At 40.6% G+C, this 27,575-nt stretch overlaps 1 protein-coding gene across 1 annotated transcript in view; it reads right to left on the bottom strand.

Annotated features, from left to right (window-relative positions):
• stk32c (serine/threonine kinase 32C) overlaps positions 1 to 27,575 on the bottom strand; it is a 484,207-nt gene that overhangs the window by 400,358 nt on the left and 56,274 nt on the right. The window contains exon 2 of the mRNA XM_076286494.1: positions 15,766 to 15,821. Coding sequence (XP_076142609.1) covers positions 15,766 to 15,821 — 56 coding nt within the window. The remainder of the gene's footprint in view (positions 1 to 15,765; positions 15,822 to 27,575) is intronic.

Here is a 27,575-nt window from a genome sequence, read left to right as displayed (position 1 = left end):
TGTGTTGAATTTGTTATTACCTAGTGTGCTTTGTTGAATGGTCTTGCTTTATTGTTTTATTTCATGTGAATAGCCTACTTACTAGAGGAGTAACTTTTCAAGTAGGCTAATGCAGTTGCAGGAAGTGTGCATTTAGTTTCCATGCTTATTGTGTTTCCACAACAATGTTAGGGAGTAAATCTACTGAAATGGCCACCATCTTGGTGAAGTGTGATGTGTAAGATCAGAAAGCAGAGGTTGATATTAGGACGGTAGCATATGTTGATGTGTTATCATAGCGCGTAAGAGCGTGGGCGGAAGACATCCGTCATGTCATTTTTGAATATGCTGCTGGAGGGACGTTGAAAATTATATTGCAGGCAGGGGAGGGTCATGCAACTTTTGATCGAAGCACTTAAAATCCCTCCGGTGATCCCGTTTATAAATAACGAACGGTCCCTAACCCTTAAGAACGTACCGTCACACTGGTGTGACGGCCGTTAACTATCCGTAAAAGCGTACCGTCACACTTTTGTGTTTGGAATGTTGCTACATAAGTATTCTAATTGCTGCTTAACAATGGGCTACCACTTGTTGGCTAACATGGGCTGACATTGTACATTCTCAAAGTCAAAGATCTCTCGCAAATCACTTTGCCACTACCATTTGGTTATGTCCACATTTTGCAGATCTAGTTTATATTATGATTGTGTGGTCGGGCTATACATGACAAAATCCACGGAAGTGGCAAGTATTGGGAAGACGTTTATTTACAGGAGGCTACAAATGTTGCTAGCTTCACTGCCATTTATTGCCATATTTCTGAATGTCAGTCATTACACCAAGCACAATAAAACAAGCAAAATTAGTGCTTTTTAAAAAAATAAATGATGATGTTATTCAGTGTTTAGTCAAATCTCATGGCCACTGATAAGAAGAAAATCAAAATGACCGCGAAATGTACGGAATGCTGGAAACAAACATCGTTCATTCACGAGCTATGTAGCTTTGAGTAACGCACGCGGCTCAGGAAACATAGTTTGCTACATTCATGACATTAAAACTCGCACAAGAAATGCGCATACATCTTTATCTTGTCCCATTATAATCACAGCTTTATTTGCGCAATAGCAGTGCATCCATCAAGTCCGTCAATGCAAAACATTACAGCGACCGGCATCTCGAAGTTCATTCATTCAGAAAACAATCGTAGTATTTACAGACGCTATACAATTTCATCGATAATATTAGTCATGGCACATTTGAAAAGGCGTCAGTTTACTGATGAAGAGATCAGGGTTATTTTTACATCTAATGACGACTCTGGTGTGGACATTGAACATCCGTCTGAGGTAAGAGCAGAGATATTCGCGTGTCCTGTTATCCTCGTGACAATTGTAACACGTTGTCAGCGCGACTTCATTTGCGTAATCAGGTGCATGCATGCAACACATGTGATCCATAGCTGTCAACATTGAGCTTTGAAAATAAGGGAGATTTCCCGGGTTTCTCACGCAGAATACGGGAAAATGTCAACATTCGTCCCCCTATATTAATTTGGTCAACTTTATACAGCCCTAGCAAGGCTAAAGTTCTGTAGCCTAATCGATGGCCCTGTGCACTGTCATTCTCTCTCCTGCGCAAACAAAATGTGTGCGTTCCAAGTAGCCTATAGTGCGTAATTCTTCTTCATAAAGTTGAACAAATGCATTTGGTTATTTTAGATATTTTAGAGAGAAAATATAAATAGCCTGTCATGCAGTTTATGGGCTTTAGTGCAGAGTTGGGAAGTTATGGTAGGCCAACTTGGAGTGAATATACAAACAGGGGAATTCTTTCCCTACTCGTAGCTGAGTGGTAGGCCGATACACACAGCGTTCGGCCGTAGCCTATGCAGATGCCACTGAATCGTGCTCTCGTGCATCTTAAATAGTCTCACTGTCGCCTTCAAGCAAGCAAAACGATGCTTTGAAAACATCTGTTTCGTTGGAAGGGCAAGGGTGTAGCAACAGGACAACAGTACAGAGACTGACAAGTCCGATGGTAGAGCTAATGTTATGAGATTGTTAAAATACGGGATATTTACGGGAAAATATTAAAACGGGAAGACAGCGGGAAAAAAGTTAAAATACGTGAGAAACCCGGAAAAAACGGGAGGGTTGACAGCTATGATGTGATCACATGATGAAAGCATGTGTGTGTGTGGTACTTTGCAATATTCACGTGAAATAAAACAGATCAGGCCATGCTGCACTGCATAGATTGTAGGCCACCTAATAATGACTATAGAATGTCAGTGTAGAACGCTAGTGACGCAGCCCAAAAAACTCACCCAGTGGAGTACGTTGGTTTAAATAAAACCTACGTTCTTAAGGGCTAAATGAGAAAAATGTCAACATAGGCTGTGCCAGAGAATTTCTAGGGGGTGGGGTATTACACGTTGCCACTGTTTCCACCAATGATATCTATCGCTGCATCATCAACAACGTTGTTGGAACTACACTGTTCGAACGTCGGAGGTAGCGAATTGCGACACAGGTACGATGCTTTCTGGAAACAGGTGTAACAATGTCGTTGTTTGGTCGCAAGTTGCGTCGTACCATGGTGGTTGAGCAACGTCGTTGCTAACTTTTCTAGAAACGACCCCCTGATTGGTTTACTGCATGTTACGCCCCAAAACTACACCTATTGTCAGGGATGTGCAGTAGGACCCAAATGCAAGACTCCACCAGGCAGTATAACGGACCAAAACAATTTATTTTAACACAAACTTACAAAGACTTACTTACATACAAACAGGACTTGGGCTAGACCAGGGGCCTATTGCACAAAACTAGGATAAGGGATTAAGCCGGGATATCTTGGTTATCCTGGCTCAATTTATCCGTGATCCAGTTGCACAAAAGCGGGATAGGGGGCAGCAGGATATGTTATGGTATAAGTTACTATGGCGATTTATTCTGTGGAGCTAGCCTGCTCCAGACCAGGCTAAGTTCCAGGATCTATTTAATCTCATCCCTTATCTCAGTCAGCAGTCACCACAAACGGAAACCAATAGTTATTCCACTGCCCACTACACATTGTTATCACATATACCTAGACCCACTGTCATTATTTAAACGTTTGTGATCATTAAATAACTTTTACATACTCGCCATTCCCGACCTGTCATGCGACAATGTGACGTCACAGGAGTGCCTAACCATTTTGCGCGTGGTGGTCGTGGCACTAGTTGCAATATTCTCCTAAACAGAGGTGTTGCTGTTTGTTGCTGTGGTGAAAAGGCTATCGCTACCTACTTCACATCGTAGAAGCAATGAAGCCCCTCTAGTTGCCATGGTGAATCTGTGATCGGTGGCGGGGTCTATTTGAGGGAGCCGTGAGCGCGCACTTATCCAGGATAGGTTTCACCTGGCTTGGTGAATCCGTGTCTGCTCATCCTGGCTTGCTCGTTGTGCAACCAATTAAGCCTGTACGCTCTTGTTTTGGATTCATTGAGCGCAGCTCAGTAACTTATCCCGGATGTCTTAATTCTGCTTTTGTGCAACGGACCCCTGGTGAAACAGGGAGACAAGCCGACAAGGAACAGAGAAACAGGAGGATAGAAATACACATACCAATTAACAGAAAGACAGAGGACTGGACGAAACCAACAAGACAATAACAGGGAACAGGTGAGGAGGCAGAAACGGAGGGAAAACTAACAAGACAGGAAGCACAGACCAAATAAGGAGATGGGGCGGAGACAAAGAGAGGTGACAGGCAGGTAAACACAAAGCACATGGGGAACAGGCAAGACCAAAACACAGGACACAACACAAAATGGCCACCAGGGTGGCACAAAATCCTTAGTCCAGTCCAGATCCTGACACCTATGAGTAATGTAGCTACTTCAGACCGACCCATTTTAGATTTGTGTCAGGTGCAAGTGTCATTTATCCCGGCAGTATAACAGCAACTGCACCAGAGATCCGCCTACAAAGCTACTTGCGTTTGTGTTTGATACTTGTGTTTCAGATCGTTAAAATAGGGGCCTAAGAGTGTTATATGAGATATAGAGATATAGATCTCATTGAACTATGTATAGCAGTGATCTAGTGTGTGCTTTCCTCTTCTGGGTAAGTGGATATGTTGAATAAATTCAGGCATGATCTGAGTGAGGTATAAATTGTTGAAATCTCCAGCCACAATAAGGGTAGCCCCCAGGTGCTGGTGTTGTTGCCTATTTATCACTTCCTGCAGCTCCAATACAGCAATGTCTGTACTGGCTTGTGGAGGGATGTAGACAACTGTGATGATTGAACTCACGGGGCAGGTAGAAAGGTTGACACGTGATGGTCAGATGTTCCAGGTGAGGTGAGCAGGACAGGGAGAGAACAATAATTTTCCTTTGGTAAGCACCGTCATATCCATCATGAGGCAGACTCCTCAGACTATAGATTTGCCTGACTCCTCCATCCTGTCAGAACGGGCAGTAGAGAAGAACTCAGCTGGAGTGACTCGACAGTCCAGTACTGTTCCAGATCATCCATCTTATTCTCAAAAGACTGGACATTGGAGGGTGGTAGGCAGAGGAGGCCTGTGTGCTATTTGGAGCCTGTGTGTCTATTTGGAGCCGCAGCTTGTATTCCTCTGTTTTTTTTCTTCCTTCACCTCTGAGGTACAGTCACTTCTCCATCCAGTGTAATCCCACTGTATCACAAAGTATCTCAGAGTGCCAGGACCGCCTTTCTCTCAATCAACTGCCAACCACAGGCAGGCTCGGTGAGATGAAGCACTGACAACCGACTTATTGGCAGCATGCATCAATGGACAGGTAGTTCTTCAATTACAACTCTGCCTTAAACCTCAGACGCAGCAGGTCATAACGATAATATATATATATGCATAGGGATATTATATTTCAACAAAGGATAGCATCCACCTGTATCCCTGTGTCCTTACCAGAGATAGTAAAATTACACACTTTCCATATTCAAGTAGAAGTACAGATACCTCTGTAAAAAAGACTCTAGTAAAAGTATAAGTAGTGATTCAACTTCTTTACTCAAGTAAAAGTAACAAAGTACAGGCTCTGAAATGTACTTAAAGTTTAAAAGTAAATAGTATCCTAGCCTTTTTGAAGGACTATTTTACCTGTTGTTTCTGACAAAGAACTGTAGCCTACAATGACAACTGTAACTCCTTAACAACTATTTCATCAGCCATCATCTCAATATGCACCCAGATAGGTCAGTCACTTACTGATGTGAAAGAGACGTTAAACTTAGCAAATATCGTAACACGTGACAAGCTAAAAATCACAAAGTGTTATGCTAATGCTGGGAACAGCAAGATTGCATATTTATAGTTGGCCATATGATGTGACAGACTTAGGTTAATATTTCACCAGGTCCGAGGGCTAGAGGGATGTGTTAGCATTAGACTATACAATGTCCTAAATTGGAGACCCAATGTTAGTTCTGGATGTAAAGAAAATTAAGCTAACTCCATTAAAGCATACGTGATATTTTCAGCTTCACACCCACTCTTGGCTGCACACATTTTATTTCAGGAAAAAATATAATAGATGTTGCCAGGGTTGGAATTTCACGACGGCCATGGCCGTCATTGCCCCTTGCATTGTCCATGATGCCCCTCGGACGTTCGGAGGTCAATGTGTCCTTGGTGTCCCTTTCTTTCAATATTATGCTTTGCATCCGACTAATAGCAATTTTTATTTAGCCTATGGCCTGTCAAAATAATCTTAGCATTCACAGTGCAAATTAATTTAGTCTTTTACGCAATGGAGAAAGTGACAGCGTACACAAGAAAGTGCGTCCAAATTCACCCATTCTTCTCTGTTGAACTACTCGCGAAGTAGCCTACTCATCACACAGGCATTACATGTAAAGCATTCCCCAGTACAGTTAGCCATTCCAGAGTAATCCAGTTTTGAATTTGCAGCAAATTTCTACATGCATGTCTCCAACTTTGGGCTTTAAATTTCACAGGCACAATGTGTTTAAATTGTTCAGTACATTATTTCATAACTGGCCAAATACAAAACAAATGTTACAAATATCGCCTAGATATCTGTAAATATTCAAATCAGAGGATATACAGCTGACTAAGAGTTTGTCAAAGTAGCCAATGATCACAAAATGTTAAGCATGCATGTAGGCTACAGGCCTTGCCCATAAAATTATGAAATTCCAAGCTTGCACATTGCAGTATTAGAATAATTTCCCCACAGAACACTACACATATGTCAGTTGTATCATGCAGATTTTATGAGTGGCAAGCAAAATAAACAGAGTTCTTAACCACATAGTTCTCAGTTTTTGCCTGAAATTGCACTGTGCCTATTTACAAGGGCATTGTTCCCACCTCTTTTGGGGTCAACCATCAAGTGCTGGACCTCTATAGAAAGCTGAGAACCTGTAGCTTTCATAGGAAGCAGTCAAGATAACTGTGTGATGTACTGACAAAGAGCTACAGAGGCTAGAATATAGTTTTTTCTTTCTGCCGGATTACAAGCATCTCTGAACTGACCACATTTCAGCCCTCTAGGTCACTTGATATCCCTTAGAAACACAACTGAGCCCTAGCACCAGGTCTTGTGAAGCTGTGTGCAAAAGTTGATCCATATAGAATGAAAATATGAGTGCTTTAGACTATTATTTGCCAAGGTATGCCCATGCGTTTTGTAAAATGCCTATGGATACTCCCCATAGGACTTTTTGTTATCCAAAATGCATACTGACAATCAAATGCTTACTGCACATGAACCCCTTTGTGTAGAAGCATAATCCTTGTCTCAAATGAAAGGTAACACTTTGAGGTTTCTTGTATGTCAGGTGTTCTGATATAGACTGACTACACAAAATATGGAATAATTACAAAAAAGTCTCTATTTTTGCATTTACTTTGTTGGTCCAATGAGTGTGTATAAGATATACTATACATCTGTACAATTAATATTGGATAATACAACATGAAGATTCAATTTCTATGGATTCTTGTGAATATTTCAGTACCCAATATGAGGCATCTACTTATTGTGCTGCAGCTACATTGCAGCCAGAAGTCAGGGTATCACCAAAAGCGGAGGAGGGGGCATTTTGAATCAAATTTAATTGAGACATAATAAAATTAATCTGAGAATGTAAAGCACTATACAGATTGTACATGAAAAAAGTTGTAATTTTTAGATTCCCAAGAGTCAAAGCTTTAAAATGGTGTATAACATTACTATGCTACATAGCAATATGGTGCATTCAATTGATTTAGAATGTTGGGGGAAGGTGGTAACCGTCCCGATCCTACAACTGATTTTGATACTGTACTGTCTGGATGGTAGCTACATAAGATTTAACAATACAGTTCTAGGGAGAAATCAGATGGGCAAAGACTTGAGACTTGTCTTGGACTCGTGACAAAAGACTTGAGACTTGACTTGAACTTGCCCCTCAAAGACTTGAGACTTGACTTGGACTTCCAAAAAATGTGTGTGCGCCTGCTTGCCTGCATGTGTGTCTTTATGTGTGTATGCAAGGACGGATTAAACAGATATGACCCCCTGTGCACAATATCAAAAAAGCCCCGCCACCCCCCCCCCCCCCCTGACTGCGATGCGCACGTGCCAGCGCGTCTCTATTTGCTGTCGCTGTGCAGGCTGCATGGTGCACAATTTCACACAATGAAAATGTAGTACATTATGTCATTATGTCATATACAGAAATTAATTCACACAATATACACAATTTCACACAATGAAAATGTAGTACATTATGTCATTATGTCATATACAGAAATTAATTCACACAATATACACAATTTCACACAATGAAAATGTAGTACATTATGTCATTATGTCATATACAGAAATTAATTTCAGCAGCTGTTTTTATTATTAGGCTGTAATCTCCCTTTGCTGGGAGATTACAGCAAGGGTTCCCAACATTTTTCATTAAACGGACCGGACAACAGTTGTCATATTTCTGACGGACCGGTAGCAAGGACGTTGATAGTATTTTGTGAGAGGTGGTGCTGATCATATTACAGGGGGTTCGGGGGTGTCTCGCGGGCCATTTTCAGATTGTCGCGGGTTTTTTTCAAATTGGCTGAAAATGCCTTATTTCACAGCAACTTTTTGTAAAGACCAAGTATGAAATATAGCCGTAAGCGGCAATGGCGGGCCCGAGCACATGCGGGCCGGAACCCGTGACATTTCGGAATCCAACAAAGCACCAACGTGATGCGTTTGTGAAATGTACATATTTGATGCGTGTGCTATTCATTTTTGCATTCTATTTTCTGGCACATTTACTTGCTTGGCCAGGTGGGGGCACAATGCAAAGGCCCTTTGGGTGTCATCATAATCATAATATATATTAACCTCACAGCAGACCGCGCCAAACATTCAATTTTTTCATACTCGATGACAAATTGACTCATTCATATCAATTTGTCAAGATGAATCTTACTTTTCACCTAATGTCTATCGTAGATATAGTATGTGAAAGACAGACAGTGTTGTGTTCTCCTCAGTGAAAAAAAAACAATCAATTTATCACCTTTGGTTCAGAAGTTATGATTAATTTACTTATAACTGCAAGTCGCAGTAACAAGTAAAATTTTTAAAGAGTAGGATTTTTTCATTTCCTGGTTTGACATCTGACCCAAAAATACACAGATATAATGGTCATGTAACACAAATAAGATGTTTTACCATCAAAACAAGATGCATAGCTCAATATGGGATGTCTTACTGTACTCTGAAGAGGCTAAATCAATTGTGGGAAGGACAGGTAAAGGCTGAAATACAGACTAGCTGATGGCAACTGCTTCTCCGTGTGCTTAATTCTACTATGAAAACAAGAATATAGAGTGACTGGCACGTGTTTATTTAGAAAAGTCTTTTTAGCAATTTAATTAAATAACCAGGAACAACAATTTCAGGTAAATAACTATGGAGTTACATTTGTTCCACTTTTATGAGCGAGCAGTAGCACAATTTGAGCTCAGAAAAATATTTTGAGCGAGCACACAGATTATATTTTGAGGAAAAATGAAACTCGAGCACAAAAAAACGTTGTAGTTGAGCAAACAGTAATTTATGTTGTGCTCCACAAATGTCTTTGCCTGTTTGCTAATATCAACACATAAACATATGTTTACAAACAAGCAGTAACTATTAGAACTACAAGAATGACAAGACACAGCATAACAAAGATCAACAAAATAATGTAACATGGTGAACTAAAACATCCATTCATATTAACATTCACACACATACAGTATAAACAATTAAAACATTAGAAGAAATTCAGTACATTTAACAACCATACAGCATATAATTTGATACAATATAGAATTCATCGATATCATTTTCCCTACACATAAGGTGATACACTAATGGCACATTCACACCAAATCCGTGGTGTGTGTGTTGTCACAGCTGTGGCATGGTTGTGTGTGTGTGTGTGTGTGTGTGTGTGTGTATGTGTGTCCATCTAAGCCTAGCAGACGATGAGGTGTAAATGCTATTGGAGTTGGTGTCTCTGTCTGTGTCTGTGTTAGAAGGATAGGCAAAGTGTATGCTTTCTACCTGACATGGGACTTGACCAAACTCAAAATAAAGAAATTGTCAGATAAAAAAGTAGAAATTGAATTACAAATCTAACCAAACTATATCGCTATAATCCCTGTCATTATTGTTATTTAGCAACACTCTTATCACAACCAGAAATGTCCATGCGCCCAGTTGGGCGCGCACACACACAAACATGCTTACCCAGCTGAGGATGATGGGAGATTACTCTCCTCCTCTAGCACATCATTGTCTTCCTCTTCATCCAGAAGCTACCCATCCATGTTCCATGTCCATGCCATCGTGGTCCTTGGGGTCAGGTTTGCCATCAGCAGTTGACTGCTTTCACCCCAGTTGCACGTACTTCTCTCCCTCCATCTAAAATAACAAAAATCACAGGTCTGATAGTGAATAGATTGTTTAGTTTTATTTGACATTACTTCCACATACTCTTAAATCACCACAAATTATGACTCTTTTCACTAAAAGTATGGTCACTGGAGGACTCCAATATTGCTTGGAGAGGTAACATTAGTCTCAGAGCTCACTACTAAGTGTTATTGCCTTGGCTAAACCATACATAGAATACCAGCTTACAAGCAAACATTGATTCATGAACATTAGTCAGGAGATATGACAGAAAACATCTAAACAGCATATGCAAACACATACACACCGTGCATTTTACTGCAGTTGCGTGAAGACAAAACACCCCCTTAGAAAATAATGTGTCGACGAGTAGACTTGGGTATATGAGCTCCCATCATAGTTAGTAACCCTCAAAAAAAAACCTCATAATCTTAGCAGACAACCTGACAGCCTAAAAACTAAACAATACTAAGACATTTATAACAAATCTTTAGTCATGTATTCATGAAAACAGCAGTCAATTAATAAAATCCTTACACGTTACACCATCGGTGATCAACACAATCTTCACGTCGGTAATGTAACATTAATGTTGTCATTCATGTCAGGTGTTTCTAGTTTGGCTACAAACAACTGTAAATTGTGCTACATATTTCGACGTAATGACAGGACTATACACGGGTTTCCCGTTTACCAACAAAACTAGATGCGCGCGCAGCCGCGAGGCAGAAGACGCTTGGTGGCCGTCCACAACGTTATAAACTTAACCTAAATAGTTGGCTGCTGTAAGCTACAATCGGATTTTTTTGTATACCCCTGTTGTCTCAATGATAATAACATCTCATTTCAGACTATATTTCAAAGTTTGACGTTCATTTGGATTATTAATATAACATCGTATTTTGTCATTTTTGGCGAAGACATGCATTCCGTTAGGGATATTGAACATATTTAACATTCTCTAGCCATCATGATTTCGAATTGGTGCAGTTTTCAGCACAAAAACTCATTTTATTCTTTTGCTCTTTTGCATTGCTCTATACACGGGTTTCCCGTTTACCAACAAAACTAGATGCGCGCGCAGCCGCGAGGCAGAAGACGCTTGGTGGCCGTCCACAACGTTATAAACTTAACCTAAATAGTCGGCTGATGTAAGCTACAATCGGATTTTTTTGTATACCCCTGTTGTCTCAATGATAATAACATCTCATTTCAGACTATATTTCAAAGTTTGACGTTCATTTGGATTATTAATATAACATCGTATTTTGTCATTTTTGGCGAAGACATGCATTCCGTTAGGGATATTGAACATATTTAACATTCTCTAGCCATCGTGATTTCGAATTGGTGCAGTTTTCAGCACAAAAACTCATTTTATTCTTTTGCTCTTTTGCATTGCTCTATGCTGTTCTGTGGTGCTTTCTGCCTCTTGGTTGCGCACGCATGTTTTCCTGACGTTCCATAGAAATCCATGTATGCTGTTCTGTGGTGCTTTCTGCCTCTTGGTTGTGCACGCATGTTTTCGTGACGTTCCATAGAAATCCATGTATGCGTCAAGGACATGTTGCAGCCTTTTCTGGTGCTAACATTAGCACTACCTAACTTTCAGCTAGTTTTCTGTATCATCACATGACAAGCAAGCAACATCGTTCAAAATAGAACAAATCGTTAAAGTGTCAGTCCTAGTAGGTCTGTAATATTGGTTGACATATAGTAACCCCCCAAAAATGACTGAAAATAATGCGTTTACTAGATTACAGTGTGCTAAAATTCCAGCTTATCTTTGTCAGCTGAACACACACACACACACATTATATTACGGCCATGCATACACGGTGTAATTACCATCAAAAATAACTTTTAAAAACGACTTTGAAGTAATAACATGGATAACAAGTAATTATAACATAAAAAGACTTGTTTTTACCTCAGATGATCCAGTAGTTTCTCCTTTAGACGACATCAAGATGAATGATGCATAGTGCTTCCTGCTGTTTTTCCTCTAGTAGAGGGAGACGTGAACTCTTAATTTTTCCTTCATGTAGTAAAAGAAATTCAGGCACAAATCCCTTAACCAATCATATCGCCAGAAAGCCTATGATGTGACGTTTTTGAGGAAGTTCAATTGATAAAATTGCTTGGGGTATGGCAGAGTTATTAGACTGAACGTCATCGGTGGGGTACTGAATCTAGAGTGTGCAGTCTGCAAAGGGTTAACTGATATCCATTTATAATACTACCTTCACGCTGACTGTAAACTCAGAGGACCCGACTTCAAAAATCCTGACCTCCGAAAAAAGTGTGTTCATGACATCAGGTCGGAAAACAAATACAGGAAACGCATAAATAAGTTATAAGAATTGCTTACTATGGTTGAGGAATAAGGAAAATGTCTCAGCGAATGTTTCTTTCTGTAGTGTTAATTTTGTGATAAATTACCTTGCCTTTTTGTAATGAGAGTGAGACTTGCCTCTTGTGTTGTTGCCAGGGAGCCCGCTATGGCAAGCGATTTTAACATTTACCCGCTAAACTGGATATGTATTGCAGATATCTGTAATTCAGTTTTGCCTAGTCAAAACGAACATTTTAGATATCCGCAATTGAATTCTTCCTATCCATAATTGTCATTTCAGATATCCACAAAGACATTCTTCCTAGGACAAATGACGCCACATTTGCCATTCATTTCTATGGGGTTTATCATTACGGATATCTACAATTCAGTTGCAGATATCCACTATGTGAATTACGGATATCTGCAATTGAATTGTAGATATCTGTAATTCCAGTTAGAGATATCTACAATTTGATTCTGACTAGTCATAACTCCAGTTGAAGATATATTTAATTCACTTCAATTCAAGATATCTACATGTTCCTTTTCAGATATCTTGAATTAAGTTTTGACTAGGCGAAATGACATTGTAGATATCTGTAAATGGAATTTTGACTAGTCAAAATGACGTTGTAGATATTTCAAACTGGAGTTAGGGATAGTCATAATTTGATTGTAGATATCTATTATCAAGTTATAGATATCTTGAATGAGTTTTGATTAGAGATATCTGAAATTGGAGATATCTATAACTTTCATTCTGCCTATTCAAAATGTAATTATAGATATCTTGAATTAGAGTTTTGACTAGGCGAAATTACGTTAGAGATATCTGTATTGCTATGCAAATTAGGCCCGCATCCCACTTTAGGCGGGAGAAGAGCATGTTGTTGTTCAAATCATCAAATCACATAGCACCTGTTAACTTTGTAATTAGCACTAATTAGCACCATGTCAGAGCAGCCAGAGGGCGAAGGAGTTTTTAATCGTCTTTTTAATGCTGCAGCCTATGCAAGACAGGAGCTGGCAGCAAGAATTGATGATTCAATGTTGCTTTGATTTTTTCGATTACAGCCAACACCATTATGAATGGAATTTCCTGTAGATGGTGCTGGTGCATTTAGTAGCCTAGGCCTACTAATTTATGTAGGCTACGAAACAGAGATCAAGCCAGTTGATAACGTGAGAGTCTAATAAACCTGCACGGTGTCCCTGAGTTTTAGTTATTTTAGATGTCAACAAGACATTACAGCCTGCTTATTCTTCTTCCATTCATAGAAATAAGGAAATAAGCCCACTTTTTCTTCGATTATGTTGGGGAGGGGAAATTAGCTGACAGAGAACGTCTAATAAGTAGATGGGCTCTGCTACGGAACTAAAGAGCAACGTCTTGCACAATAATTTGCACTAGTCATAATGACGTTTGAGATATCTTCACCTTTCATTCTGCCTAGTCAAAACTGAATTAAAGATATCTGCAATTGCCATTTAAGATGTGTGACGAGTTGAATGTTGTTTTCAATGACGTGATGACAGATATCTGTAATTTAGTTTTGCCTAGTCAAAACTAAATTACAGATATCTCTATCTGACGTTTCGCCTAGTCACAATTACGTTACAGATATCTTGAATGACATATTGTTAAATTGACAACACCAAAAATGTGTAGCCTCCCTTTGGATAACTGTGTGTTTCACGTCACAAAATTATGATTTGTTATTAATTTTCTTGGGTAAAGTGCATAAATCCCGACTTATGGAAAGGGCATGGAAAGGGTGAGAGTGAGCCCTCATGCACTTCACAATTATACATTGGGACAGCACTAAGCCCTCAAAGACTTTCATGGGAATGCACATCAAAGTCTGTGAGGGGGGACATTGAGATTCAGCCACTCTGTGTAAGCAGAAAATTTAACTGGGGAACATACAGTAGGAAAAGTAGTATGTTGGTGCGCACATCCAAGGCAGGTGCTGGACAAAAAGTGCTAGGCTATCAAAGAGTGGATTGTCCGCACACATGCTCCCATCAGGAATTTTTATTGATTTTCACCCATGTGTAACGTTTCGAGCTAAACGCTCTTCATCAGACTTGAATATCAGACAGACAGTCACCATATTTAAACAAGTACAAAAGGTCACATGACCCATCAGAGTGATAGATTTAAATAGATTTACAAAACACTTATATATACACAACGTCATAATATCTACAAAAAACATGCACTTATAGAAAAACATTTATATACTATACTTTGTAAAATCAATTTTTTTTTTTTTTTTTTAAATAAGTACAAGCTTCCACCCTATCAGAGTACTTGGCTGTGTATCAGGCCGCATTAGGCTGTCATAATAAGTAAACATGATATTGGCGTCTATTCAGTCTACAGGTTACTAATCATACATTTCTATAAAGGAGACTACATTCACATTTAGAAAATAACCATATCCAAAGAGCACTTCACACCGTCGAGTTGAGACACAACATCACAAAATCAGTTACAGAAAAGGCCTAATACTGAAGTCTTCATTTAATTTAAACCTTTAGGTGCCATTGTATCCAGTGTGTAAATCCAATACAGTTCACGTTTAAGAAGTAGAGTGTCAATATGCCCCCCCCTCCGGGGACTCTTAATAGATTCTATTCCGATGTATTTTAGAGAAGCCACATTATGTCTAGCCTCTTTGAAGTGAACTGCCACTGAACTTTTCATATCCTGATTACGAATTGCGGATCTGTGTTTTGTTATCCTGGTTTTGAGTGCTCTTGTGGCTCTGTCTGATATTCAAGTCTGATGAAGAGCGTTTAGCTCGAAACGTTACACACGGGTGAAAATCAATAAAAATTCCTGATGGGAGCATGTGTGCGGACAATCCACTCTTTGAGAACATACAGTAGGACCCTGGGAACATAGGACCTTGGGAACATAGGACCCTAGGAAGATAGGAACCTGGGAATATAGTTATGCTCCCCCACAATATCATGAATGAAAGGTCAAAGAGAAAGATCTGTATTACATGTGGAGAAACTGATTATGGATATCAATTACTTGACAGTTTCAAGATATTTCTGAGAAAATTGTAGGTTCTTCTTTTGTGGGGAAGTGTATCAACAAATGTGTGCACATTTGTACGCTATATGAGCTTGTGCTGATGGCCCAGTACTCACAGGTGAATGGACAAAAGTCCTACAGAGCACATTCAGTTAGACCTCATTCTGCATTTGTATTCAAGAAGTTTTGAGCAAGCAGTACAGAAGACAGAGCTGGTGTCATGCCAATTCATCAGCACAAAACAGCTAATTAAAGACAAATTAACCTATATCATATGTATATTTTTTGTTAATGGAAGCATGGAAGAGTAGAATCAGCTTTAATTGGTGGCATGTGTGTTTTGGCATATGCGAATGGAGAGAAGCCACTAAGACTGCAGTCAAATTAAGGGCACTATGTCAGTAAAGTAAGGTTTAATTAAAATAAGAGTTGGAGTGATTATGATTCCTTTCTCACCTTTCCAAAGCTCCCTTTCCCAATGGCACGGAGAATTTGAAAATGGTCAAAATTCACTGCAAAGAAAAAAGGAGAGGCTGTTATCCAATGCAGACACACATTTGGTGATTTGCTAAATACTGTCTATCCATGCTTTATTGTAGTTCTCTGACCTGACACTCTCAGTTTTGAGTTTTTACTCAATATGTGTGGTCAACATCTGCTCAGAGATAAAGCTGGTCATTGTGGAACAGGTCATATGGGCTTGAAAATCAAACAGGATATGGACAACAAATAAGATGTACCGCATAGAAGGGTATATATTATGCATGCCACGTGGTGTTGCCATCTACCAATTTAAGAAATTAAAGCACGTCTCCTAAGTCCCCCATCCCCTACTTCTGCAATAGCAGCATTATGCAGTTAATAAAATGTAAGAGTTAGGTCTGGTCGAAGGATTTATTAATTTTTGATTGGACAAGAGACATTATAGAAGTAAAGATATCACAACCCCACCATCACCGCAAGTAATAACTAATGTAAATATTCCAATTATTCAATGTGAGAGAGCATAATGTCAGGTAGGCCATTTTAAAACTTTACATTTAACAAGTTTCAAGTGAGGCAGGGGAGCAAATGGAGTTTCAGAAATGTACACATTAAAACATGGCCGGATCTAGAATAGGGCTGGGAGGGACAATGCCCCCCCCCCCCCCCCAAATATTTCTTCTGCCCCAGCTAATTGGTCAATTTTATTTGACAGCTATTGAATCTGGCACTTTTCTAATTAGCCCAGGCTGAATTTTGAGGCTGCTGATTTGCTGGTTGGATGGTATAAATATTGGAGCAGCAACGTACCCTATTCCACACTGCGTGCATAACACTTGCTGTTACATACTTCAGTAGAGAGGGTTATCATATTTCCATAGAGGTTATAGACCCTACTAGATAGGCTATAATATAGATTCTTACTGGTTTTAACTGTAGTGTTACTGTTTGTATAATTCTTGTTTTGAATAAGGTTCGTTTTTTAGCTAATGTGCATTTTAGCTTTCTAAGCCAGTTAGTTTGTTAACATTGGTCATCCCGTGTTATAAGCAGGGTGGGAATTTTACGGCGGCCACGTCATTGCTATTTTGAAAAACGGAGGTTCACAGGCCACTGTCATAGATAGTAAGGCCACTGTGGCCTTGGTGCCCCTTTCGATATTCTGCTTTGTGTCCGACTAGCGATTTTTATTTAGCCTATGGCCTGTCAAATTAAGCTTAGCGTTCACAACGCAAATTAATTTAAGTCTTTTACGCAGTGGAGAAAGTGACAGCGCACGGCAAGAAAGAAAGCGCGTCCAAATTCACCCATTCTTTGCTGAACTACTCCCGAAGTAGACTACTCCTCACACAGATATCACATGTATCACATCACACGAAAGAGCTTTTTCTCAGCTTTTAACCGATGTTGTTGTTGTGGTAAACGGTTCGCGAGAAAAGTAACTTAATTTAATCATATTACATTCCCCGCCATCTCCCTACCCATTCATCTCGGTGGAATACTTCACAAACTTTTCCCTCAACACATGACAAACCATATATCAGAAGAAACAGCAGACCTTACCGAACACAAGGTGCATTCCCCTGTACAGTTAGCCATTCCAGAGTAATCCGGTTTTACATTTGCAGCAATGTCTATACATGTCTCCAACTTTGGGCTTCAGGTTTCACAGTGTGTTTAAATTGTTCAATACATGATTTCATAACAGGCCAAATAAATGTTACAAATATCACCTCGATCCTATATCTGTAAATATTAAAATCAGCTGACTAAGAGTTTGTCAAAGTAACCTTAAAGGAACACGCCACCCAATGTTAGTAGTAATATATGTTCTTACCTTAACTTTCACGAGTTGAGTCATACCTCTCCCGTGTCGGTACGTGCACTCAAACGCTCTGGTGCGCGGCTGGACTGTGTTAGCATGTTGCTATGCTAGCGGGCTTTGACGTGGACTAAGTGTAGAAGTAATCAAAAACATCTACGTTTTCCCGACTTCAATACAGTTGCACGAGTAGTTGATAGAAATGCTACGGCCACGCAACGTGAAACGTGGCGATTTTCCAAGCGAATAAACCGGAGAACTACAATGTGTTGCGCAATAGCACTTGGGAGTACTTCGACCTAGCTCAGTAGTATTGTTAACACCTAATTGTAGATCCTATCCACCACAGAGTTAAGAATCCATGCTGGATCGACTCTCAGCCTCTCCCTCCCCTCTGAGCGAGACAGAGGCACACACTGGAGATGCGCTGATGGGCTATTATTTCAACCATAACTGCATAGCAAAACTTATCCATCAGCACCAAAGTTTTTTGACCAATTTTCAAAACCGCACCCGCCCACCATCTGCTGGTTGTTTTAATGTAGGCTAGGCTACATGGGTGATGCAGCGCTGCTGACGTGAGGCTAGAAAGCCCTTGCCTGTTCTAGAAAGACTGATCTAATGCAGCAAATATATTAAAAGGCTAAAGTCGTACATTGGCTATGTTGTAGCCTATCCCCAGAATATCAGCAGCAAACTCAGTCTCTGTCTCGCAAAAACAGTCTCCAAATAAAACGCACATCGGCCTGTTGCCTATTCTGCCAGCTTGTGACAATATATCGTCCAAAATGCTTGATTGCATTGTATTCTCCACATTTTTAGCTAAATTTTCATGTACCACATCAGCATTTTTGTTCAGTGAATCTTTTGTAAATTGCTTTACAATTACCGTCGGGCCTATAGGCCTATTGCCTGGCTTGCCTCAGCTTCGGTCACGTCCTTTTACAATTTTATCATTGTAAAATAAAAAACGCAATTTGCCACATAATTTCAGCATTCTCCTGGCCTACTAATTAATGCCTATTGTACTTTATTTATTGCAAAAAGAAAGAAATCCTTGATAAAATAACAAGTAATTCACATTATAGGCTACTTTACACACTGTTATGTCAGGTTGACTGACAAGCCTGTTCTGAAGACACCCATTCATTTTGACTGCACGAGCGCGTCTTTTTCAGACAGACAGCGCAATTCATTTTATAGCAGGCCATCGGACAAATATGACGCCTCGATATTAAAGAAACTCCGACTCCATTCATTCTGCAAGTCCACCGAACAACAGTGCAACGTGCATGTTCACATTTTTAGTAACAACCGCCAAACTTGCTTGCTTGCTACACATCTAAGTTTTCCGACTATTTTTCTTACCTTCTTTTTCCGCTGTGGATGTTATTGAGTTTGTAGAAGTTTTAGCTCTTATGTTCTGAACATCTCGCACTGCCATCGCCCGATGTCATTTCTGAGTCATATCACTCTCTGTCTCTCTTTTAAATGCCTATTCCCTGAATGGTAGGCTACAATTATGTGTTTTATATATAGGCTAATATCGAAACAAAATAACCCAGGCAGTCTCATCTAGGATATAACACAGGTTGAAGTCAATGTCAAGTTGGTTCTATTTAGGGAGGTGAATGTGTGTAAACATCTGTAGATGACTCAGAAATGACATCGGAAGACAAAGGAGTGAATAGTGGCAAGAGGCAAGCCGAAGGCTGCTGACAAGGGCCCGACGCTATTGTAAAGCAATTTACAAAAGATTCACTGAACAAAAATGCTGATGTGGTACATGAAAATTTAGCTAAAAATGTGGAGAATGCAATGCAATCAAGCATTTTGGACGATATATTGTCACAAGCTGGCAGAATAGGCAACAGGCCGATGTGCGTTTTATTTGGAGACTGTTTTGCGAGACAGAGAGTTTGCTGCTGATATTCCGGGGATAGGCTACAACATAGCCAATGTACGACTTTAGCCTTTTAATATATTTGCTGCATTAGATCAGTCTTTCTAGAACAGGCAAGGGCTTTCTAGCCTCACGTCAGCAGCGCTGCATCACCCATAGCCTATAGCCTAAGCTACATTAAAACAACCAGCAGATGGTGGGCGGGTGCGGTTTTGAAAATTGGTCAAAAAACTTTGGTGCTGATGGATGATAAGTTTTGCTATGCAGTTATGGTTGAAATAATAGCCCATCAGCGCATCTCTAGTGTGTGTGCCTCTCTCTCGCTCAGAGGGGAGGGAGAGGCTGAGGGTCGATCCAGCATGGATTCTAAACTCTGTGGTGGATAGGATCTACAATTAGGTGTTAACAATACTACTACGCTAGGTCGAAGTACTCCCAAGTGCTATTGCGCCACACATTGTAGTTCTCCGGTTTATTCGCTTGGAAAATCGCCACGTTTCACGTGGTGTGGCCGTAGCATTTCTATCAACTACTCGTGCAACTGTATTTAAGTCGGGAAAACGTGGATGTTTTTGATTACTTCTACGCTTAGTCCCCGTCAAAGCCCGCTAGCATAGCAACATGCTAACACAGTCCAGCCGTGCACCAGAGCGTTTGAGTGCAGCGCTGCATCACCCATAGCCTATAGCCTAGGCTACATTAAAACAACCAGCGGATGGTGGGCGGGTGCGGTTTTGAAAATTGGTCAAAAAACTTTGGTGCTGATGGATGATAAGTTTTGCTATGCAGTTATGGTTGAAATAATAGCCCATTAGCGCATCTCTAGTGTGTGTGCCTCTCTCTCGCTCAGAGGGGAGGGAGAGGCTGAGGGTCGATCCAGCATGGATTCTAAACTCTGTAGTGGATAGGATCTACAATTAGGTGTTAACAATACTACTACGCTAGGTCGAAGTACTCCCAAGTGCTATTGCGCCACACATTGTAGTTCTCCGGTTTATTCGCTTGGAAAATCGCCACGTTTCACGTGGTGTGGCCGTAGCATTTCTATCAACTACTCGTGCAACTGTATTTAAGTCGGGAAAACGTGGATGTTTTTGATTACTTCTACGCTTAGTCCCCGTCAAAGCCCGCTAGCATAGCAACATGCTAACACAGTCCAGCCGTGCACCAGAACGTTTGAGTGCACTTACCGACACGGTTGAGGTATGACTCAACTTGTGAAAGTTAAGGTAAGAATATTACTACTGACATTGGGTGGCGTGTTCCTTTAATGATCACAAACTGCTAAACATGTAGACTATTTGAGTTTCTTAAAGCTGAACTGTGCTTAAATTGTTCACCAATACATGATTTCATAACAGGCCAAATAGAAAATAAATGTTAACTGTAGTCTAGATATCTGATTAAAATCAGTTCTATGATTTACAGTTCTATGTAATATGTCATGTTTCATACTTTGATGCAGGTTTACTGCTGTGAATAGGCTAAATATAACTTTTATCATTTTATGTAGCCTAGTTAACTTTGGCCTTAGTGGCCTGATGTGTGGCCTTTGTGCCCCCAACCAAATATGCCCAACTGAAGGCCAGGTGGCCTGCCCCTAAAATTACGAAATTCCAAGCCTGGTTATAAGCATAGCATTTGACACTCACTGTCCTTTTAACATCAGGCAACTTATTAAACTGGACCTTTTCGCCTACAAGCTCACGGTTCCTCTCCATCTTCAGTTAACTCCAGACAGTAAAATAAACTCTCAGGCTTGCGACTTCAGGTTTGGTGGCTTCTGTTATATGACATCAGCCCCCCACAAAGGAAATCGGTACACCACAAATGTGTTGATTGTGTTAATATTTTTATAACGCATTATGTATTTCAAAATGAATCACGGCGATAATGCATTAATTTTGACAGCCGTAGTTTAGAGTAATAAATGAAATACAAATATATGCAGTGTTCCTATTAGCAGTTACCTTACCAGAATAAATATGGCTATGTAATATGAACAATGTATGAACAACATTTACAGATACAGTATGTGCAGTGACAGTACCACTTGTACTTAAAAGCTATTAAATAAGGGTTTTAAGGTGAAAGGTAATGCATTTGTAGGTGAAACTGAGCGGGCTATTCATTGTGCCCACCCCAAATTTCTATTTGCCCCCCCCAATCTGAGCAGCTTAGATCCGGGCCTGCATTAAAATGTGAGTGATGAAGATGCAAAGACAGGTAAGTGCACAAATTCATGTGCACAAATAGCCTTTTTAAATTTGAGAGTTGAAAGTAACAGTATCCATTGATTGGCAGCATTTGACGGAAAATACTCCAGTTGAAACTATTTTTTTTGGAACCTCGAATGAATAAACTAAATCAAAACTAGATGTACCACATAGCGGTACAAAATATGACCAACACTCAGTCCTGCACATTCTCTCCGCAAAAATAAATGACACTAGTCAATATTATGTCCCCTACTCTTGCAGCTTTTGCATGTATATGAGTGTGTGGATATATGATATATGATATATGATATATGCTTTTGTGTTTGTGCTTCTGTGTGTGTGTGTGTGTGTGTGTGTGTGTGTGTGTGTGTGTGTGTGTGTGTGTGTGTGTGTGTGTATGTATGTGTTGTGCGTGCGTGTTCCTTGTGAGTGTGTGTGTGGGGGGGGGGGGGGATAATGGGGTGTGCATATGTGTGAGTGCGTTTATATGTGTGTGTGTGTTTATGTGCATTTGTGTGTGTATGTGTCCGATCACGGACGGGTGATGAATCAAAATCAATGGTTCCGTGTCATCTTTATGGGGCTACATGCATACATCTTTCAAAGTCCCTGGAAGCATTGAAAAAATACTGGGAAATAAAACCATAATAAACTAAAGACACAGGGCTGTATTTTGGGCTCCAGCGCATGGCGTAAAGCTCATTATTCACCCGTGCAAAGCTTAATTCGGTTTTTTGCACGTTTATTTTTTAAACATTGCGACCAGGGTTGTGGCAATTAACAACCTAGGGAGGGGCCTGGCGCGTTGTCAGAAGTCAATGGCGAGTTGTTCATATGCTATTTTAAGAGCGCATGTCAACAGTCATATTGGCAGGTGCACGCACCATCCTTCTATCATTCATGAACGCACACCAGCGCACGTCCATGCAAAGCATTACAAATTGCACGATTACAATGGGAAACATAATTAGAATAAATATATTACGAAATACTGTACATCTCATGATGAGTAGTTATTCACCATAATTTGCAAATTGGTAATGACGGTTAAAAGTGATTAGGGGAGAGGCGAGAGACACGTATGGAGCACATCTGAAGACGCACTGTCACGAGATATAAGCAACTCCTCTGCAGGATAAATGTTGTTTTATTCAGTCATTTGAGCAATATTAGGGTAAGTGTTGCTTTTTCCAGCCTATGTTTTCGGTGGTAACCCATTGTCAGTCAATAGTGAAAGTAACTGCATATAACTGTCTTGTCGTTGACTGACTCCATGGTGAAGTTAGTTTCACTTTGCCAATGAGTTCAAATAATAGACGAGTGCAAATGCGTAAAGGCTATGCTAGGTTTTAGTAAAGCATGGTTTAAGAATGACTATTCAATACGGTCTCGCAAGCAGCCCCCTTCAAATGCGCCGTTGAATGCCAAAATACCGATGCATTTATTTGACATATCGCGTGTTGCGCCGTTAAAGGTAATGACAGATGTCATTCTCATTGGTTTAAAATGATGTTACGCCCAAAACACACCCATATGACTGATTAAAAAACCTAGGAACACCTTGTTGCGCCATGCGCACCACGTTTGATAACGAAACCCCTCCCAATGTGAACTGGACATCCTACTAAATTTGAATAGACTTGACGAGTGACGATGCACTTTAGAATGTCATGATAGGGCCCACAATCTTGAATCTTTAAACTCTCTAGGCGCCACGGTCGAGTTTACTCGACAAGATGCGGTACTGAATAAAACAGCCGATTTAGTCAAATAGGGTGTCATATTTCGTTCGACCTCCACTCCACTAGATGGCAGACATGTCATACGTCATCCCCGAGTCCAAAAAAGGTCATGCTTTAAACAAAACTTTCTAGCTACAGCGCATTGAATCAGTGCGTGCAATACCGGAGCTAGTGTGCGTGTGAGCCACTTTATCACAGCGATATTGTCAACGTCAGCGAGTATTTGCATTAGATTATCGTCTAATGGCATCAAAAAAGTTTACCCGAAATGAAGTGTTGGATCTTCTATTCGCGGACCCTGATTCTGAAGGGGAATATCTGCCTTCAGAAAATGACGGTGATTCGTTTAGTGAGGCTTCAGATGCGTCCCTGCCTTGCAATGATGCAGCTGGACAAAGTGAGAGTTTAGCTTACACCAAGCACAAACGTTGAATCGTTTGCCCAATGTCAGTGGTGGGAATAATGTTTCACGGGGTTGGAGTGTTCATCGGGAAGTTAGCAGGGTGTTAGTGGTGTGGCGAACGAGGCTGGAGGTAATGTCCATGTAGCGCTAGCTTCTGTCTTCTGACCGTGTGCTTCTCCGCAATCGCGGCGACAGTAACGTGGTGGAGCCTTTGTCTAATGCCACTGGGTATGTTAGACGAGGTCGAAGTGCTCATAGGATAGTTAGGGGGGAACGTAGAGGCAGTGTGGGGAAAAGATCTGGAGAAAGTGAGAGAACAACTTATGGATCTACATCACTGACACTGTCATCAGGTGACACAGATGTCTTTGTGTGCCTATTTTACCACATAACAATTGTTCTAGCTCATCCGCAACTCAGGAGTGAAAAGATCAATATTACCACTTCATGTGATATCTGCATAGCGCTGGGAAACAAGCTCACACAGTGTCTCCCAGCACTACATGTGCTGACTGGGTGCGATATAACCAGCAAAATATCAACCAAACTTGCAGCTCTGAAAACTGTCCACAAACCAGACAACTCTTTTCTGATTCTCAATGTCAACTGTCCACAGCTAACAGAGTGCAATACAAATGGCAGAAACATTCTTGGTCAAATATCTCAAACCATCAACGGAAATGGAGACATTTGACAACCTCCGCATTGCTGCGTTCGATAGTAATGCCCTTAAGCCGCTTGCACCTCAACTAATGCAAGAAAACATATACAAAGAGCCTATTCAACAGCAGCTTTGGGTCCAAACACCATTTACAGATACCACCTTGATCTTAAATGCAGATGCTTATGGTTTTGTAAGAAAGGGCAGTTTATTAGTCCCTGAGATTGAAAACCTGAAGGTTTACCAGATCCCTGCTCATGTGGCAAGTGTGCACACAAGACTGGGTGTCCCTGTCGAACTCGGGTAGCTGGTATCTGTTGTTGCAAGTACTGCAAATGCAAGGGAGGCTATTAGTATAGAATGAGGTCTCATCATTATCCCCATACCTGGACTCTGTTGTGAAAGTCTTACCTTGCAACACAGGGAATAAACCTGTTGTTTTGTATTCTTCACTTTAACATTCTAATGATAATAGCAAGGTTGGATATAACCATCACTGGTTTGTTATGGTGTGATTTTATAACCTCAACAAAAAGTGACTTGACAGTGGAAAGAATCTGGCAGGATGAATCCTTAATCACTGCAATGAAGGATAAACTTGATCTGTTTTACTTCAACACATACATGGACACATACAGTGGGCGTAGCTTTCAAATGGCCACTTCAGTCGCGCATTACGCGGCGTGAAGCTGCGTGAACCTTTAGTACCACTTTCAGCCACTGTGCGTTGCTCTGCCACTGTACATCGCTAGTACCACTGTCAGCCTGCCTGCCGCCCCCTCTGAAAAAGCAGGAGGCTACCATTAAACATAATTGTTGCCGAGAGGAATCCCAGTCTACGAATTCAATAACAAAATAAATCATGCATAATTAAACATAACCTCGATTTAGGCTACTTGGGTATGGCTTAAGGCATGGGTTCCCAAAGTGGGGGTCGGGACCCCCCGGGGGGTCGCCGGACGCCGAGGAGTGGGTCGCGAAATGATTTCCATAAATCAAATAAATTTGGGGGGGGGTGAGAGCTGTCACTTGACCGCACTTTAAAGACAGATTTTAATTCCAAGACGCTTGCTGAGTTCTGGATTTCAGTCGAGAGGGAATATCCACAGCTATTCAAGGCCGCAATGGACGTACTGACGCCGTTTGGCTCCACATACCTGTGCGAAAAGACTTTCTCTGCATTGACATATATTAAAAACAAATACAGATCGCATCTAAATGTGGAGGATGATGTGTGGCCGTCTCCACAATTAAACCAAGAATGGACTTGCTGTGTTCCGCGCATAGGGCGCATCCATCTCATTATATGAGATTAATGCTGAAACATAGTTGCCTAAATGTAAATTTGCGCAGCAACAATGTACATATGTTTACAACAGTTTGTGGATATTACCCTGACTGAGATATTCTAATGGAAATTAAAGTAATGTTTAAGTTAAGTTTGCACGACAGCAATAATGTGCACTCATGTTACATGGATATTATTTTTTGACTAAGGTATTCTGCTTTTATCATATAGTAAATTTCTATATGTAAAATCATAACAGGCTGCTCTGTTCTTTTGTGTTGTCGTTAAGCCCGTGTTTGGATAAGCCTAGTGCGTATGGCCGGTGTGCACATTTTATTTTATTTTTTGAGTCCCATCCAGGGATAGTGGGGGTCGCCAGTCTCTGGCACGGTTATTTTGGGGGTCGCGGGTTGAAAAGTTTGGAAACCCCTGGCTTAAGGCTTGACTACACGGTGGTAACGAAAATCAAAAACTGCTTTTGATAGCCTACCGGTGCCGCTCCACAAAACGAAAAAATATCTTAATTTGCTGTCTACATTATTGTCAGGGTTGGGGGTAATGCAACTACGGAAATCAAAACAGTGTCTTGTGTGATAATTGAGCCAGTAGAGAAATAACTGTTCAGAATTAATCTGTAGCCTTGGGTAGGCTTCTGCAGAAAACAATGTTGTTGGCGATTTAATACTATCTAGCGACGTTTTTAACAGGCACTATAGAGGCTTAGACAACTATGACCCACATTTTGGTTTCGTAAATTAATTTGCCCTACTTCTTGACTGCAATGTCAAGTGACATGTCAACTGCTTGACATGTCATTTTTATTTTTCTGTACAATAAACAAATACAAGGATACAAGGATACAAGGAAGTTTATTGTCACACTGTATGTAGAGGATGTGTGTTGGAGAAGATCCTGAAGACAATGTGCTGTGTATGTAGGGTGGGGGGGCAGTGTGCAGCAAGTATGTAGAGGAGGCTTACTGTAGCAAGCAGTGTGCTGTATGTATGTGAAGTGATGACAGTGATGATGTAAGTGTGTGTGTTGGGGATGGGGGTGGGGGGGGCAGAAAGGCTAGGCAATCAAGGACATGGGTAGATGGAGGAGAAATCAAAAATAATAAATAAAAAGTTCTATGGAGATGTGCAAAAGTTGGAGAAAGTCAGATATGTGTGTGTGTGTTTGTGTGTTTTGACGTGTGATAAAATAAGAAAATAAATAAAAGGTCTGTAGAATAGGGAGAGGGATGTAAAAGTGCTAAAAGTCTTGTAGGTGTGTGTGTGTGGGGGGGGGGGGGTGTCATGAGTGCTGAGTAGTGAATGAGTGCAAAGTCAGTATAGTGTGAGTTCAGAGTTGGGAAATGTTTGAGAGTGCTGAGGAGTGAATGTGTGCAAAGTCAGTATAGTGTGAGTTCAGAGTTCGGATGGCCTGGGGATAAAAACTTCTCCTGAGTCTCTCAGTTCTGGCTTTGTGACTACATAGGCGTCTTCTTGATTTCAGCGGTAGGAATAATCCATTGTTAGGATCAGAATCTTTTGGGCTCTTAGGAGTACTCTTCTGGAATAGATATCTTGTAGAGCAGGGAGTTGAGTTCTTATAGTACGTTCAGCTGAGCGCACTACTCTCTGCAGAGTACTACAATCTCTAACTGTGGAGTTCCCATACCAGGTGATGATGCTACCAGTTAGAACACTCTCAACCGCTGAAGTGTAGAAGGCCTTCATGATGGATGTAGAAAATTTGAATTT

The sequence above is a fragment of the Alosa pseudoharengus genome, unplaced genomic scaffold (genome assembly GCF_046254945.1).
Source record: "Alosa pseudoharengus isolate Yale_2024_CS ecotype anadromous, Long Island Sound unplaced genomic scaffold, YU_APseudo_1.1 YU_APseudo_1.1_scf_15, whole genome shotgun sequence".
Lineage (NCBI taxonomy): Eukaryota > Metazoa > Chordata > Actinopteri > Clupeiformes > Clupeidae > Alosa > Alosa pseudoharengus.
Note: the sequence above shows the minus strand (reverse complement) of the source record. Positions and strands in the feature narration are given on the sequence as shown.